Source organism: Malus sylvestris, chromosome 14 (assembly GCF_916048215.2).
Source record: "Malus sylvestris chromosome 14, drMalSylv7.2, whole genome shotgun sequence".
Taxonomy (NCBI): Eukaryota; Viridiplantae; Streptophyta; class Magnoliopsida; order Rosales; family Rosaceae; genus Malus; species Malus sylvestris.
Genome location: NC_062273.1, coordinates 16136302 through 16149917, shown reverse-complemented (window position 1 = coordinate 16149917; position 13616 = coordinate 16136302). Strand labels below are relative to the sequence as shown.

The following is a 13616-nucleotide window of genomic DNA, read 5'->3' as shown; positions in this document are numbered from 1 at the left end:
TGCTTTTGCTTTTGCTTCTGGATTTTTACTTTTTATTTTTCCTCTCTCTCTCTCTCTCTTAAAAAGATGACAAGTGGTGGCAAATCAAGGTTACCCATTCTTTACGGGCTTAGAGAGGCTATGAAGAATTTCACTGTCTGTGGCTACAGTCAAACAGACTTATTAGCTCGGAGCATCGGACCTGAGAACTCCCACATTTTTTTATTGGGGAGCTTTTGCTTCTATTTTGATTGGTGTGTGATTTCGGATCTCGTGTAGGGTTATTTACTAATATGAACTTAAAGAGTGTGGGGTATTGAAAAGCATCACAATGGATTCATTTGATATCTAATCTGTCACCTTAACCCGTTGTGTTATATCTAGACGGACAGCTATGTACCATATTATACAAAGGATAAGGATCCTCTTCTGAGCTAAGGGTGAGGATCCTCCTAAGCAAGTTCATCGGGTTGTTCAAATTTTATCCAACGGCTACAAACAGAGGGCCCCTTTAAAAGTTATAATAATTGTAACTGTTGGATAAAATTTAAACGGCCCAATAGGCTTGCTTAGGAAGATCCTCACCCTTAGCTCATGAAATGATCATAATCCTTATACAAACACTACCTTTTGTTCCTTATTGAACATAAATATGTAAGTCAATAGATTTTAATATGGATGTAAATAAATTTAATATATTTCACACATTTAACACATTTTTAAAACCTGCGGCATGGTTGGCTCAATTGCTAGTGTTCTCTAAGGGAGATGTTCAATTTTAAACATAAAATTAAATTTGAAGGCTTATGTGGCATATTTATCTTTTTTAAATTTTGTTGTCAACCCGATATGTCAAATTTATACTATTATTTACTTTTCATAAGTGTAATTAGTATTTTTCAAACAAAGGATAATAATAAAAATTATAAAAAGCATTTATTACTCAATAAATATAGATTTTCCTCTGCTGTCATCATATGTCATACCACATAAAAATTGACATTTCGGTTGAAAAACACTATTATTATCTTCTTATTTTTATCATTATTGCTGATGTAGACTTTTTGACATCTGCCTTAAAAATGCTCTAAAATGACTATGCTTCCAAATTTCCTTATATTATTACTTTCCCAATTTCGGGTTCAAAATTTTGAACCAAGAAAAGTCCCATTCAACAGTCACGGATTTTGCAAACTATTCTCACTCACGATCATCAAAAGCACGTCCTGTAAAAGCAAAAGCAGTTGGCTTTTTGCATTGCCTTGGATTTCACTGAAGAGTTTCACACAATACCCATTACTTGTTATCCGAAAATCCACCTACTATACTGATTCTCTCGCTGCTGTGCTGATTCACGAGCGCCATTAAAGCCCCAAACAACCCACTCGGGGGTTTTTGAACCCTTTTGAGAAAAGCGTTTTTTTCGCAAGTTGGAAGTTTGGAAAATGGCTGCCAAGGAGTCGAGCTCTGCAGCTGCTGCTGCTTCGTCGGACGGAAAAATCAAAAGGGTGCTCACCCATGGCGGTAGATATGCGCAGTACAATGTGTTTGGTAACTTGTTCGAAGTCTCCAGCAAGTACGTGCCCCCCATTAGGCCTATTGGGAGAGGTTCTTATGGCATTGTCTGGTAAGCTTTCTGCTTTCAAAGTTTTGATCTTTGGCTTCTTTTGCTATCTGGGGTATCTTTGGTTTGATGTTTAAATTAAATTTGTATGTTTACTTGTTACGTTCGATGTTTTTGTTGAAGAATCCATAATCTCACTTCGAAAAATTGACAAAATTAAATATGACGTATATTGAGTTGTTTCATTCTAACTATATCGAGACGAGACCCTTTGTAATAAAACTGACACTGTTGTTGACCAAGTTGGGGACAATATCAGTCGGATAATATTTAGCCAATACGTCCACGTGAAATCCTGATAGTTTTGCTATATTTTTAGAATTGGTTTTAATTTTTAAAGATGAGTTTGGTCTGTTGAATAGTTTGAGTGCTATTAATGATGTTCAGGACTATTATGCAGACAAAATGTTTGATATATTGTAAATCAGACGACATGACTGATTTATTTCGAGCCACTTTGTTGTCAAAATTATATCATATCTCAAGAGGTTTTATTGGTGATGGCATAGAACAGGATTAGCATGAGAACAAATTCGAGGAGGAGTATTTTATTTCGATTTTCGGATAGAGAACATATAGTTTCAATAATGCATTGTAGCACTTTTATTTCTCTCCCTCTATGCGTATTTTAATATCAGTTCGGTTAACTGCTAACATACAACGAAGCTGGTAAGCGTTGTTTCATGCCTAGCTACTGCTTATCATGTACTGTGAAGAGCAGATTAGGCCTAGAAGACTACTTATTGAGGAAAGGGAAAGCTTTTCCCTATTGTTCTTTTTACAAGTATAATCTTTGGCTAAAGAGTGGTGGATAACACAATTTCTTGCTTTTCAGTGCGGCTGTCAATTCAGAGACCCATGAGGAAGTTGCAATTAAGAAGATTGGTAATGCTTTTGACAATATAATAGATGCCAAAAGGACGTTAAGAGAAATCAAGCTTCTTCGCCACATGGACCATGAAAATGTAAGTTTTATTTTTAAGAGTAATAACAAAACTTGAAAACAAGTCTTAAGACATGTGTATGGTAGTATGCTAAAGACTCTGGAGGATGCTTTACAGCGTCGTCAATGTTTAGTGGGTCTAACATCTTATTGTTGTCTTGCTGGGTTTTCTGTGTGGAACTTCAGCAGTCTGGTTCGTTTCCTTTCTTCCGTTTCCCATGGTAACCCTGTAAATTGAGTGGCGGTCTACGGCTTATATCGTACTAGCCCCCCACCAAGAGTTACTTGTGGCAAACAGTTTTGTTTATCTTTAATGGCTGTATATTAGTGAATGAAAGTATGCTTTACGCATAGAAGGTATAAGTTTGACAGCCATATGCCAGACCTGGTTTCATTTCTATTTGCCTTTTGGACTACATGCATCACTCTTTCTATTTGGGTCTGCTCAGAATTACAGTTCAGTCACTCCACAGGTTATTTCTATCAAGGACATTGTACGACCACCAAAAACAGAGACCTTCAATGATGTCTACATTGTTTATGAACTAATGGACACTGATCTTCATCAGATCATTCGTTCTGACCAACCACTAACAGATGATCATTGTCAGGTTTGGAACCAATACTCTCTTACCTTGTCGTTACGGTCAGATAGTTCAAACTCTTAAATATATTATATGTTCATTGCTTTTTTTGTCGCATACTTTGATTGCATAGTGGATTTATTACTTTTTTTTGTCCGTCTCTTGAGGCTTCTGATTGACACTTTCTGTAAGTTTGATGCTTAATGAATCTGGACATTTTAAGTGTAGATGGAAACTTAGACGCGGACTCCTTCAAATCAGAGATCACATGACATAGGAAAGAGATAGATGTTGATTGAAGAGAATTCACTCAGTACTAATTATTTGGGATTACTATTAATTTTAAAGGAAAAATTGCACTTAAAAAAATCTGATCAGGGTTTTTTTGTACTGTTTAACTGTTACAAATCAATAACATCTGATCAGAATGTTAGTAATTATAAAAATTTTCTTCGCTTATCAAATGCGACTCTCTGTTTTGGACATTGTTTAGTATCGTAGTATGGTATTGCGATCTGGGCTGTTTGCTTTTTGGGGTTCAAAGTCATACATGGGATTAATGTTTTGTGAATCGTGTGCAGTACTTTCTGTATCAGCTGTTACGAGGACTAAAATATGTGCACTCGGCAAACGTCTTGCACCGTGATCTGAAGCCTAGTAATCTGCTTCTGAATGCTAACTGTGACCTTAAAATCGGAGATTTTGGACTAGCAAGAACAACATCTGAGACAGATTTCATGACCGAGTATGTTGTCACTCGTTGGTACCGAGCACCAGAGTTGCTACTTAATTGTTCAGAGTACACTGCTGCAATTGATATCTGGTCTGTTGGTTGCATACTTGGTGAAATCATGACGAGAGAACCTTTGTTTCCTGGGAAAGATTATGTCCATCAGCTGAGGCTTATTACAGAGGTACTAGTGGAACTTCCAAATGAACTTAAACGCTAGTTAAGCATGCTTTCAAGTTTTGATCTGCGGTTGAAATTTGTTAGATTAGCTGGATATAATAGGAAAAAGATAGATTTGTGATATGTTCCAAATATTGTCATGCAAATTGTACATGGTCGTAACAATATGACATGCTTTTGGGTTCATATCACTCTTCTATCCTATCATTTTCTTTCGGAATAATGCTTCGTTCTCCTTTTTTATTTTTTATTCGACAGTCTTTCTATATTCATGCTTGTATGATGTAAATGAAACATAGTGTGTTTCTATTGTTTCTGTGTAAAGTTGATAGGTTCACCTGATGATGCGAGCCTCGGATTTCTTCGAAGTGATAATGCCCGAAGATATGCAAAACAGCTTCCACAATTCCGGAGGCAACACTTTGCTGCTAGATTCCCTAACATGTCTCCTGGGGCTGTGGATTTGCTGGAAAAAATGCTTGTGTTCGATCCTAGTAGACGCATTACTGGTATGGGAAATGAGTCCAAATTTTCAAAGTAAAGGATTTCATTTAGTCCACAATTTTCCTGACTTATAGGTCTATATCTGTCTGCAGTTGACGAGGCACTTTGTCATCCATACTTGTCGTCCCTTCACGACAACAATGATGAGCCCATCTGCGCAAGGCCTTTCCATTTTGATTTTGAGCAACCATTATGCACCGAAGAGCACATCAAAGAGCTCATCTGGCAAGAAGCAGTGAAGTTCAATCCAGACCCAACCCATTAAAGGAACATGTCGGCTAGGGCTGTAGATATATGTATTATGAAGAACTTACCATCTTTTAACAATGTATAATCAATCACCATTTGCCCTAAGAGGACTAGCTCCGGAGAACTTTCGCTTATAACTTAGGGTCAAGTTATGTGCAAGGAGCTTAAATACTCGAGGGAATTAGTGTCCTATGAATACCAGTGAAGACTCTAAAGCAGTATTGAACTGAGGTTGAAAACAATTTCGAGCTTGGCGGAAAGATTCTAAATGTTGTATTGATTTGGAATTGGGATATGAAATTTCTTTCTTTTCACTAATCATATAAAATCAAAAGATTTGAAGAGCTGTTTCGTGTTTCATCTTGTTCAGATCTTGCACATTTTAGATTATTGCTTCTTTCCTGGATTTGTTATTCTGTTTACTGTGATGATGGTTCGGTTGCACCTAGTTTTGAGAAATTGACGCAGGTTTAGCTGCTATGCATCGGCATTTCCCTTTACAACGCTTCACTTCCGGGTGCTTGATGCACAGATTGCTAAGGTAAAACTTGCATGAATAGATTACTGGGCGATAAATTTAGGGCTGGTTTGGTATTGTTGTGCTTTGAAAAAAGGTGCTTTGAAAAAAAACTGTTTCTGCTGTGCTGTGAGAATAAGCTCATTTTTGTTGCTTCACGTTTTCAACTTTTTCTCACCCAAAATTGTGAAAATAAACTATTTTTAAGTGTTTACCAAATACCTTTTTGAGCTCAACATTTTTTTATACCCACTTTTTATAAAAGCACCTCAGTACCAAACCAGTAATTAGGGTGATGCTTTTCACTCTCGTGTTCTCTTTCTACACTTCTCCCCTTATTGTTGTCTCGCTTCCCTTCATTCTCCAGGGTTCCTAAAAGTATGGCATGCCTTGCACACCAAGTAAGCAATCCAACTTTTCGATTCAAACGTTTAATATAATGAGTGCAGGGGAGAAAGGGGAGTGTTAAAATCACTTCCCTTCATTCTCTAGGGTTCCTAAAAGTAAACCATGCCTTGCACACCAAGTAATCGATCCAACTTTTCGATTTAAACGTTTAATATAGTTTTGTAATATAATCCATCAATCTTCATAAGAAACAGATTCCCTGGTAGGGAATATGATATTTCAATTTATCACCAGTGCTCCCTCCTGTAAGAGCACACCTGAACTTGAACATTATCAATTGGCAGGCCCTCTTCTGGAAAATTGCACGCTGTAACATTGCCTGGACCCTGGTCTGCCAGAGCCTCACATGGCCGAGGAACCACGCCGCTTGAAATCCCAGCAATATCAGTGCAATTCCACGGTAATTTCTTCGCCTTCTTTGCCAGTGTAATCGTAACGTTCGATATGCATATCCCCGTAAACGGATCGCCAGGAATCCCCTCCAACTTAGCTGCCATTGTCACATTCTCAGCAACCATGTCATGATAATTTATATTCTGAATCACAGGAAGGGCATTCGGATCGTAGCCATTATCTGCATGGGATCCGTAGTTTCCTGTCATCCAAAACGCCCATTTCATTGTTTTCATAGTCATCCCTCTCACGTATATGTCTTTCACAAACCCTCCTCTTCCCACAGCAGTTTTGATTCGAACTCCTGATTCCGAGTCAATGGCAAAAATATCCTCCGCCCTCACATCTTGGATTCCACCTGACATCTCGCTCCCAAGTGCAATCACTGCACTGAATGGAGAAATGCATGTCAGCCGTCTGATCACGAGCTGTTTCGTAGGCATCCCGAAAGCAATTCCATACTCATCCCAACCGCTCTTTACTGCTATGCAATCATCCCCAGAGACAATGTAGCAGTCCTCAATTCGAGTATTTGTGCAAGAATCTGCACAAAAACAATGGCAACTTCATAAGCACTTATAGTAGTGTAACAAAATTTTGCTTTTAAGAAAAGTGCTTACCGGGGTTGATCCCATCTGTGTTTGGAGATGTCACTGGTGCAAGAATTGTAATGCCTTGAACAAGAACATTGCTGCATTTTCAACTTCTTTGATTAGAAAAGTCTTTAAAAAGGTGCTTTTCACTTCTTTCACCAGTTCTTACCACATGAAACATTAACAAAAAGAATAAAAATTTGGAGAGATGGAGGAAAAAACCTGCTGTAAATGGGATGAACATTCCATGAAGGAGAATTAACCAAAGTGAGGTTGGAAATCTGGATGTTTTCGGAGTACATGATTTCGATCAGGTACGGTCGCGTGTAATTTAACTGTCCCTTTTTGAATTTCTGCCACCATACTTCACCTTGGCCATCGATGGTGCCATTGTCACCTGGTATCAAAATGTTCAACAACTTTCTGTACAGTATAATTCATAATTTGATTAAATTTCGTGGTTGTTTTACCTGTTATTACAACGTCAGTGAGATTGGTTCCAAATATCAGACTGATGAATCTTCCACCATCTGTGTTGTCCCTTCCTCGGCCGTACGACGGAAGGGGTTCAATCACCGGCCATTCGCTCTCGTCCTAAGACAATTGTGAAGATACAAGATATGAAGCCCAGACAAAACATTATCATATTGTCAAATCTGAAAGCCTTGGAATGCCTAGATCATATTATGTGTGACACAAAAATGATGATACACAAAATGCAATGTGTCCTCACTCTCAGGATCTCATCTTGCACGTTTTCTATGAGCCGGTTTTAAATAAGAGAAGAGACTTTCGTACTTTCTTTTTTTCTCCCCATGCACTCGGCACTCCTCCCCCTCTTTTATAGGCTTAAAGATGAATAAATCAAACGATTGAAACAAAAGTATGAGTGCAAAAGGATATAATGGTTGTGCAAAATAAAATCACTACCCAATGACAATAAAATGTTGTGCTTAAAATGCAGGACGACGGAATATAAGTGTGAATAGCACAACAAACTCGAACGTGTGAATAGCAGTTGCCTGAAGTCTTCACAAAAATCTTATAAAAATCTGAAGGTTATTTTGGGCTTTGACTCTCTTCCTCTCACCACATTCGCCCTGCATGCCTGCCACGGATTTGCTCTGTTTTTCTTGTTCTATTTTACTTTTTCCCACATAATAACAGATGTAAAACTAATTTTCAGAACCACAAAGGATTGTGATTTACAACAAGAATGCCTTTTTCTTCCACCCGTTTGAATTTAGTTTATTTTACTAGACTTCATTTTAAATAATATTAACGACATGCTTACTTACTTGAAATGAGAGAAGTTATAAATTGGAACACTGTAATAAACCGAGAGAAGAAATGGGAACGAGATCAATTGCTCTTTCTTTCAATACAATTCCTAATGTTAGGCGAATTTGAACTATATTATTGTTACTTTATTTTTAGGCTAAGCCTAACAAATGCCCCTTAGGTAGATAATATTGTTTGTTAAAAAAAAATATATATACAATTCCTAATGTTTACATATTGACCCACATATGTTCCTTTTTATTTATTTCGCATGCGTTGGTAAGCACAGTTATAAGGGAAAAAAAAAAAAACTTTAGGGGAAAATTTGTGTAATTACCTGAGAAGCAAGAAGAACTGCATCCTTATGGAGATAAAGCGTGAAATGGCTGGTGAGGTTGAAGCTGCCAGTTAACCATTTACCAGGAGGGACAACGAGTTGTGACCCGCCTTCTGACTTGTACTGACTCAGATGAGTGATTGCTTCTTGAAAAGCCTTAGTGTTTGATGTCGTTCCATCGCCAACTCCTCCATAATCTGTCAGAGAAGCACTTTTGGCTCTGCAACTTATGGCGCAGTACTCGAAGTATTCTCCTCCTGCATTCTCCCTCCGAGCCTTGCGGCTTTCAACTCCTTTTGTTGTGGCCAATAAAACAACAAATACTACTGCCATCACCATCTCAGATGACTGCAACATTGAAAAAAAAATGATGGAATTTCAGTAATTTTTGTTGTTATTTTATTATTTTTATTTTTGGATGAAATCGAAAACAATGAGAGCCAATATTGTAAATTCAACAATATGAGGAACGCGCAACAAAAAGGAAGAAAAACAATATAGAGCAAAAATTTGGTGGATAAAAATAATTTGTAGAATTAATGGAAGAGTGATTAATTACCTGAGTATTCATGGGAGTCCTCCTCATGGTACTAAAAAAATGGTGGTTATTCAAACTTTGTCGTCTGTAGTTTAGTTTCTTGCGAAATGAAGTATGTGTATATATAGAGTCTGCAGTTTGTTGTGTACTGTATTTATTTTCTATTGTTTTTAGTTTGATCTGCAGAGCAAAATGGATGGAGATGATAAAGTTAGTCACCTTTTCACCCAAAAAGCATGATTCTTTGAGAATGCGTTACAATGTCAATATATAAAAAATAGAGATGATAAAGTTAGTCACCTTTTCACCCTAAAATTCATTCTTACCATCAAGGATGGTCTTCTGAAATTGAAAGTCAATCAATGTAATTCCTAAAAATAGATGTCACAAATCAATGTAATTATTCTGTCATAATTTTGTTAAAAATTCCTAAATGGGTCACATAAGATTTATGGATTTTTAATCACAAATGGTCTTAGAAATTAACTCACACCATAAAGATGGTCCCTGAAATTGACTTGAACTATCAAGATGGTCCCTAAAAATTGATGTATGTAATCCTTAAAAATAGGTGTCGTAAATCAATATGATCCTTCCGCCACAATTATGTAAATTTTTTTTGTTATGTGTTGATGTGGGTTTAATAATTAATTAAAAAAGTTGTCTAAATACCTTTTTGCACAATAGAATTTTTTTCTTATAGTAGGACCTACTCCGAAGAGAGACCCCTTCCATAAATTCTCAAAGGCACAAGGTTTAACCAAAGCCTAAGAGGGTTTGGAAATAGTTTTCAAGCAACAATAGACGCACCTCGATTATAACCTCATTATCTCAAGGCAGACCTCGATGTTCTTTGAGTCACCAAACCACCAGGGAACAGCCAAACAAGCTCTCCAAGATTAAGGTTGTGAGGATGTTGATCGCCTAAATGTTAACGACGATGTTCTAGAAGTCATTGTCAATCAGCCAAGCCGTCACCAAAGGTGATCTCGATCCAGGTTCAATTCGGTGAAAGGTGTCGAAGTGTGTAAAGATGGGTGTATTGCGATTTTTTTTAGAGAATAGATAGCAAAAGAGGTAGAGGAATGTTGACTGTGATCGGAGGTGATTGCATGATTGAGTTTTTGAGTTCACAACTTTTTATTAACTATTAAATTATTAAACCTATTTGTAATTTTTTTTTAGTTTAATTAGACTTGTGTGATCCATTTATGTGTCATATCAGCACATAACAAAATATTTGACAAAATTGTGACAGAATGACTACATTGATTTGGGACACTTAATTGCGAGACTAAATTGATCGATTTTCAATTTCAAGGACAATTTTGATGTCGCGAGTCAATTTCAATGATCATTTGTGATAAAAAAAAAGGACTTATGGGACCCATTTATGTGCCACATCAGCACTTAACAGATTTTTTAACATAATTGTGATGGAATGACCACATTAATTTGCGATATCTATTTTTAAAAAATACATTAATTGATTTTTAATTTCAGGAACAATTTGTGATAAAAACCCTAAATAGAATATGATTGTGCTCCGTTTTAGTTGTTTGAGGTCATGGTTCACGTGATTAGTTTGCATCCATATATAAAAAGTTGAAGCACATTTGCTTCATAGACTTCTAAAACTGGAAGTTGAAGAAAGGCCAATATGGGGGGTTCTAAAATATATTATTATGATAACCTAATGATGGTGACGATGCCGAACACACTCACTATAAACTGAATGCCAGTGCGCACTATAGAAAGCGTTCTCATTTTTTTCCTTGTTATTTGTGGATGAGATTCATCGTCTTCTCCCTCAAAGTTGGTTCACTTCAGCCCCCACCTTGTTATAGACCTGAGAATGGAGAGAACCCTAAAACACTAGCGGTATTATAACCGCACACGGTAAAAAGTAGTGCACTACTTCCTCCATTTGTTTGAGAAATGCTGACGATAATTGCTCACGTGACGTGTAAGTGCGTGACTCACACGTGTTGTGGTTCCCTAATCCTACGAACTTGAAACATTGTATACATTTGGTCAATGTTTTTTCGAATGAGATTATAGAATAGTATTGACAAAAAAAGAGTAATCAAATATTAATAATTTACCAAATTATTGATACTTCAATATCAAACAATCTTTTCCTCTCTCATAATTCCTTTGAAAATTCTATAGCGCATGGCTTATGTGATACAAGAGTGCATTGCGTGACTGGATTTTGATAATCTCAATTTACCGGCAGTGCATTGGATGATTGAATTTTGACAGTCTTAGTTTAGCTGTTTAAACACCAGTTCATTCCATGTAAAGGTTCATGTGAGAAATTTGGTATCCCAAAATGAAAGTGGTAATGGTGAGGTCATGTTCGGCGGTTAGTGCTTTGGTGGAGTAGAAAAACAAATGGGTTTGTTATAAGACCACCAATTAGAAAAGTAAAGAAAACAACTTAATCATGGGGATATTTGGCTGATTATGATGTGTTTGATTGGGGTCCATAATTTTATATATAGTACCTTGTCGTCACAACTTGCATGTATTTTTATGGCATATGCACTGCATTATGTATACCCGTGACTTGAGCAATGGCCAGCTCTTCACGGGCACTGCTCAAGTATTGGACTGGAGTGGAGTGCTGGGAAGCCAACTTATCTGCAAGTATCTGCATATGCACCCACTTTTCTCTGATCCTAAGCTTGATCGCAGTCCAGAATCTCATGACCAGAATAATTATATATTTTTAATATTTATGATTATAGTATTTATATTTAAGCAGAGCCAGTCTTGAAGGTGTGTAAAAGGTGCCACTGCACAGGGCTTCCGATTCAGAAGGGCCCCCAAAGTTTTTTTACATGCAAACATATATCTATTATATACTTAAATGTGCAAGATAATAATAATCACCACACCAGCGCTAGTGGTATAGGCCTTCAATCCCCTTGTACATGGCCTGGGTTCGCGTCCTTGCAGAACTATTTTGCTATTTTTAAGTTTTGCAAATTTATTAACTTAAAAACTTAATAAGTTTTACACAAAAAATCATGCAACATATTTTGAATTGAAGACCTTTCAAGACAAGAAACACTCTTGTCCACCCAAAGTGGTGCTCTAATTTGTAGTATTTAAATTTTATAGATACAAATTGAAAAAAAAATAACAAAGAAAATACAGTATTAAAAAATGAAGGGCCTCCATCTAAATCTTGCACAGGGCCCCTAAATTCCCAGGGCCGGCCCTGTATTTAAGTATACAAATCACTCTCAAATTCTTAGTGGATTACACTAGACTAGTGGCTGAATCTTACCTGCTTTGTGGTTTTAGATTTATAGAATATTTGCCACTAGGAGAGTTCGAGCATATTAAAGAGGTTTTCGAACACATCTCATGTGGTCTCAAAAGTGTTCAAGCACTACTCCAAAGGGTCTTAACAGATTATGGCTTCGAGGGTCATCCATTATAAAAAGATCTTTCTTTGAGTGGATATGTGAAAGTATGCTATGATGATCCAAAGAAAGTAAGCTATGATGATCCAAAGAAACAATCAATTTGCCAAAATTTTGACTGGATATGAAATCACTGGTGCTTGATCTAGTGGTATTGTTATGGGGATTCTAGAGTGGCTGTATTTCTAAAACAGACTAAAAGCCTTGAATGTGTTCTCGCTATTTTGTGAAGAGACTTGGCAAACCCAATGGTCAAAGGAAGCTCAATTGACAGACCCAGTTGGGCTGTATCCCAAATAAAGAGACAAGTGGAAACTGTTGCTGGGCTTCTTTGCAATGTAGAAATCAGTTCCACGTCTACCAAGTTATTATTTTAATGGGAATCAATTGAATAGACAAAAATTACAAATTTCTTATAAATAGGCAAAAGTTAGAGAGATAATATTTACTAGGGACATGAGCGAAAGTATTCTCAAGTCTTCCTCACTATTAGCTAAAGCATGTGGGCATAAAGTTCCACAATTTTTACAACACTTCCCCTTGGATGCCCACATGTCAACATCAGTTGCACAATGCTCGATCTACAGGCTGAGACAATATTTTGTTTTTCCATGGTCTTCCATTTCAAATTCGCTTTTCAGATATTCTGCAGTTTTATTAAGTTCTTCAGGGGTTCCAACTAAGTTCATATCATCAACATATACTGCCACTATGGCAAATCCAGAATTTGATTTCTTAATGAACACACAAGGACAAATGACATTGTTGGTGTATCATTCTTTGATCAAATACTCACTAAGACGATGATTAAACCACATTTGTCCAGATTGTTTCAACCCATATAATGATCGTCTTAATTTGATTGAGAGCATACCTCATGGTTTGTTAGTCGTTTCAAGCAACTATGTCATTCTGGGACCTTCATATATATGTCAGTATCTAATTCTCCATATAGATACGTGGTGATGACATCCATAAGTCGTATGTCAAGTTTTTCTGAAACCACCAAACTTATTAAGTAACAAAATATAATTGCGTCTATTACGGGAAAGTATGTCTCCTCATAATCAATTCTAGGTCTTTGTGAAAAACCTTGTGCAACAAGTCGTGCTTTATATCTTACAATCTCGTTTTTCTCATTATGCTTTCTTATGAATACCCATTTGTAACCCACGGGATTTACACCAGGCGGAGTTTGAACTAACGGTCCAAAAACACTTCACCTTTCTAAGGAATTTAATTTTACTTGTATTGAGTCTTTCCACCTAGGCCAATCTTGTCTCTGTTTGCATTCATCAATAGAGCGAGGCTCAATATCA

General features: G+C 36.8%; 2 protein-coding genes across 2 annotated transcripts; one reads left to right on the top strand and one right to left on the bottom strand.

Annotated features, from left to right (window-relative positions):
• The first annotated feature begins 1109 nt into the window (after positions 1-1109).
• LOC126600499 (mitogen-activated protein kinase homolog MMK2-like) lies at positions 1110-5137 on the top strand. Its single transcript, XM_050267069.1, has 6 exons — positions 1110-1606; positions 2439-2568; positions 3020-3157; positions 3712-4044; positions 4366-4549; positions 4637-5137. The coding sequence occupies exons 1-6, from the start codon at positions 1425-1427 to the stop codon at positions 4807-4809; spliced, it is 1140 nt and encodes a 379-aa protein (XP_050123026.1). The 5' UTR covers positions 1110-1424; the 3' UTR covers positions 4810-5137.
• Positions 5138-5837: 700 nt separating this feature from the next.
• LOC126600498 (probable polygalacturonase) lies at positions 5838-9091 on the bottom strand. The gene is made up of 6 exons (XM_050267068.1): positions 8882-9091; positions 8323-8670; positions 7175-7298; positions 6927-7101; positions 6732-6802; positions 5838-6655 (listed from the first exon to the last, which is right to left on the bottom strand). Exons 1-6 carry the CDS (start codon positions 8906-8908, stop codon positions 5946-5948), a joined length of 1455 nt encoding a protein of 484 aa, XP_050123025.1. The 5' UTR covers positions 8909-9091; the 3' UTR covers positions 5838-5945.
• Positions 9092-13616: the final 4525 nt, after the last annotated feature.

Excerpts from the sequence above, each read along its gene's own strand:
- LOC126600499 (XM_050267069.1), top strand. The coding sequence starts at position 1,425 with ATGGCTGCCAAGGAGTCGAGCTCTGCAGCTGCTGCTGCTTCGTCGGAC. Across the intron at positions 3,158-3,711 it reads TAACAGATGATCATTGTCAG|TACTTTCTGTATCAGCTGTT; the intron begins GTTTGGAACCAA and ends AATCGTGTGCAG. Across the intron at positions 4,045-4,365 it reads AGCTGAGGCTTATTACAGAG|TTGATAGGTTCACCTGATGA; the intron begins GTACTAGTGGAA and ends TTCTGTGTAAAG.
- LOC126600498 (XM_050267068.1), bottom strand. The coding sequence starts at position 8,908 with ATGAGGAGGACTCCCATGAATACTCAG. Across the intron at positions 8,671-8,881 it reads GGACTCCCATGAATACTCAG|TCATCTGAGATGGTGATGGC; the intron begins GTAATTAATCAC and ends TCAATGTTGCAG. Across the intron at positions 7,299-8,322 it reads CAGTTCTTCTTGCTTCTCAG|GACGAGAGCGAATGGCCGGT; the intron begins GTAATTACACAA and ends CAATTGTCTTAG.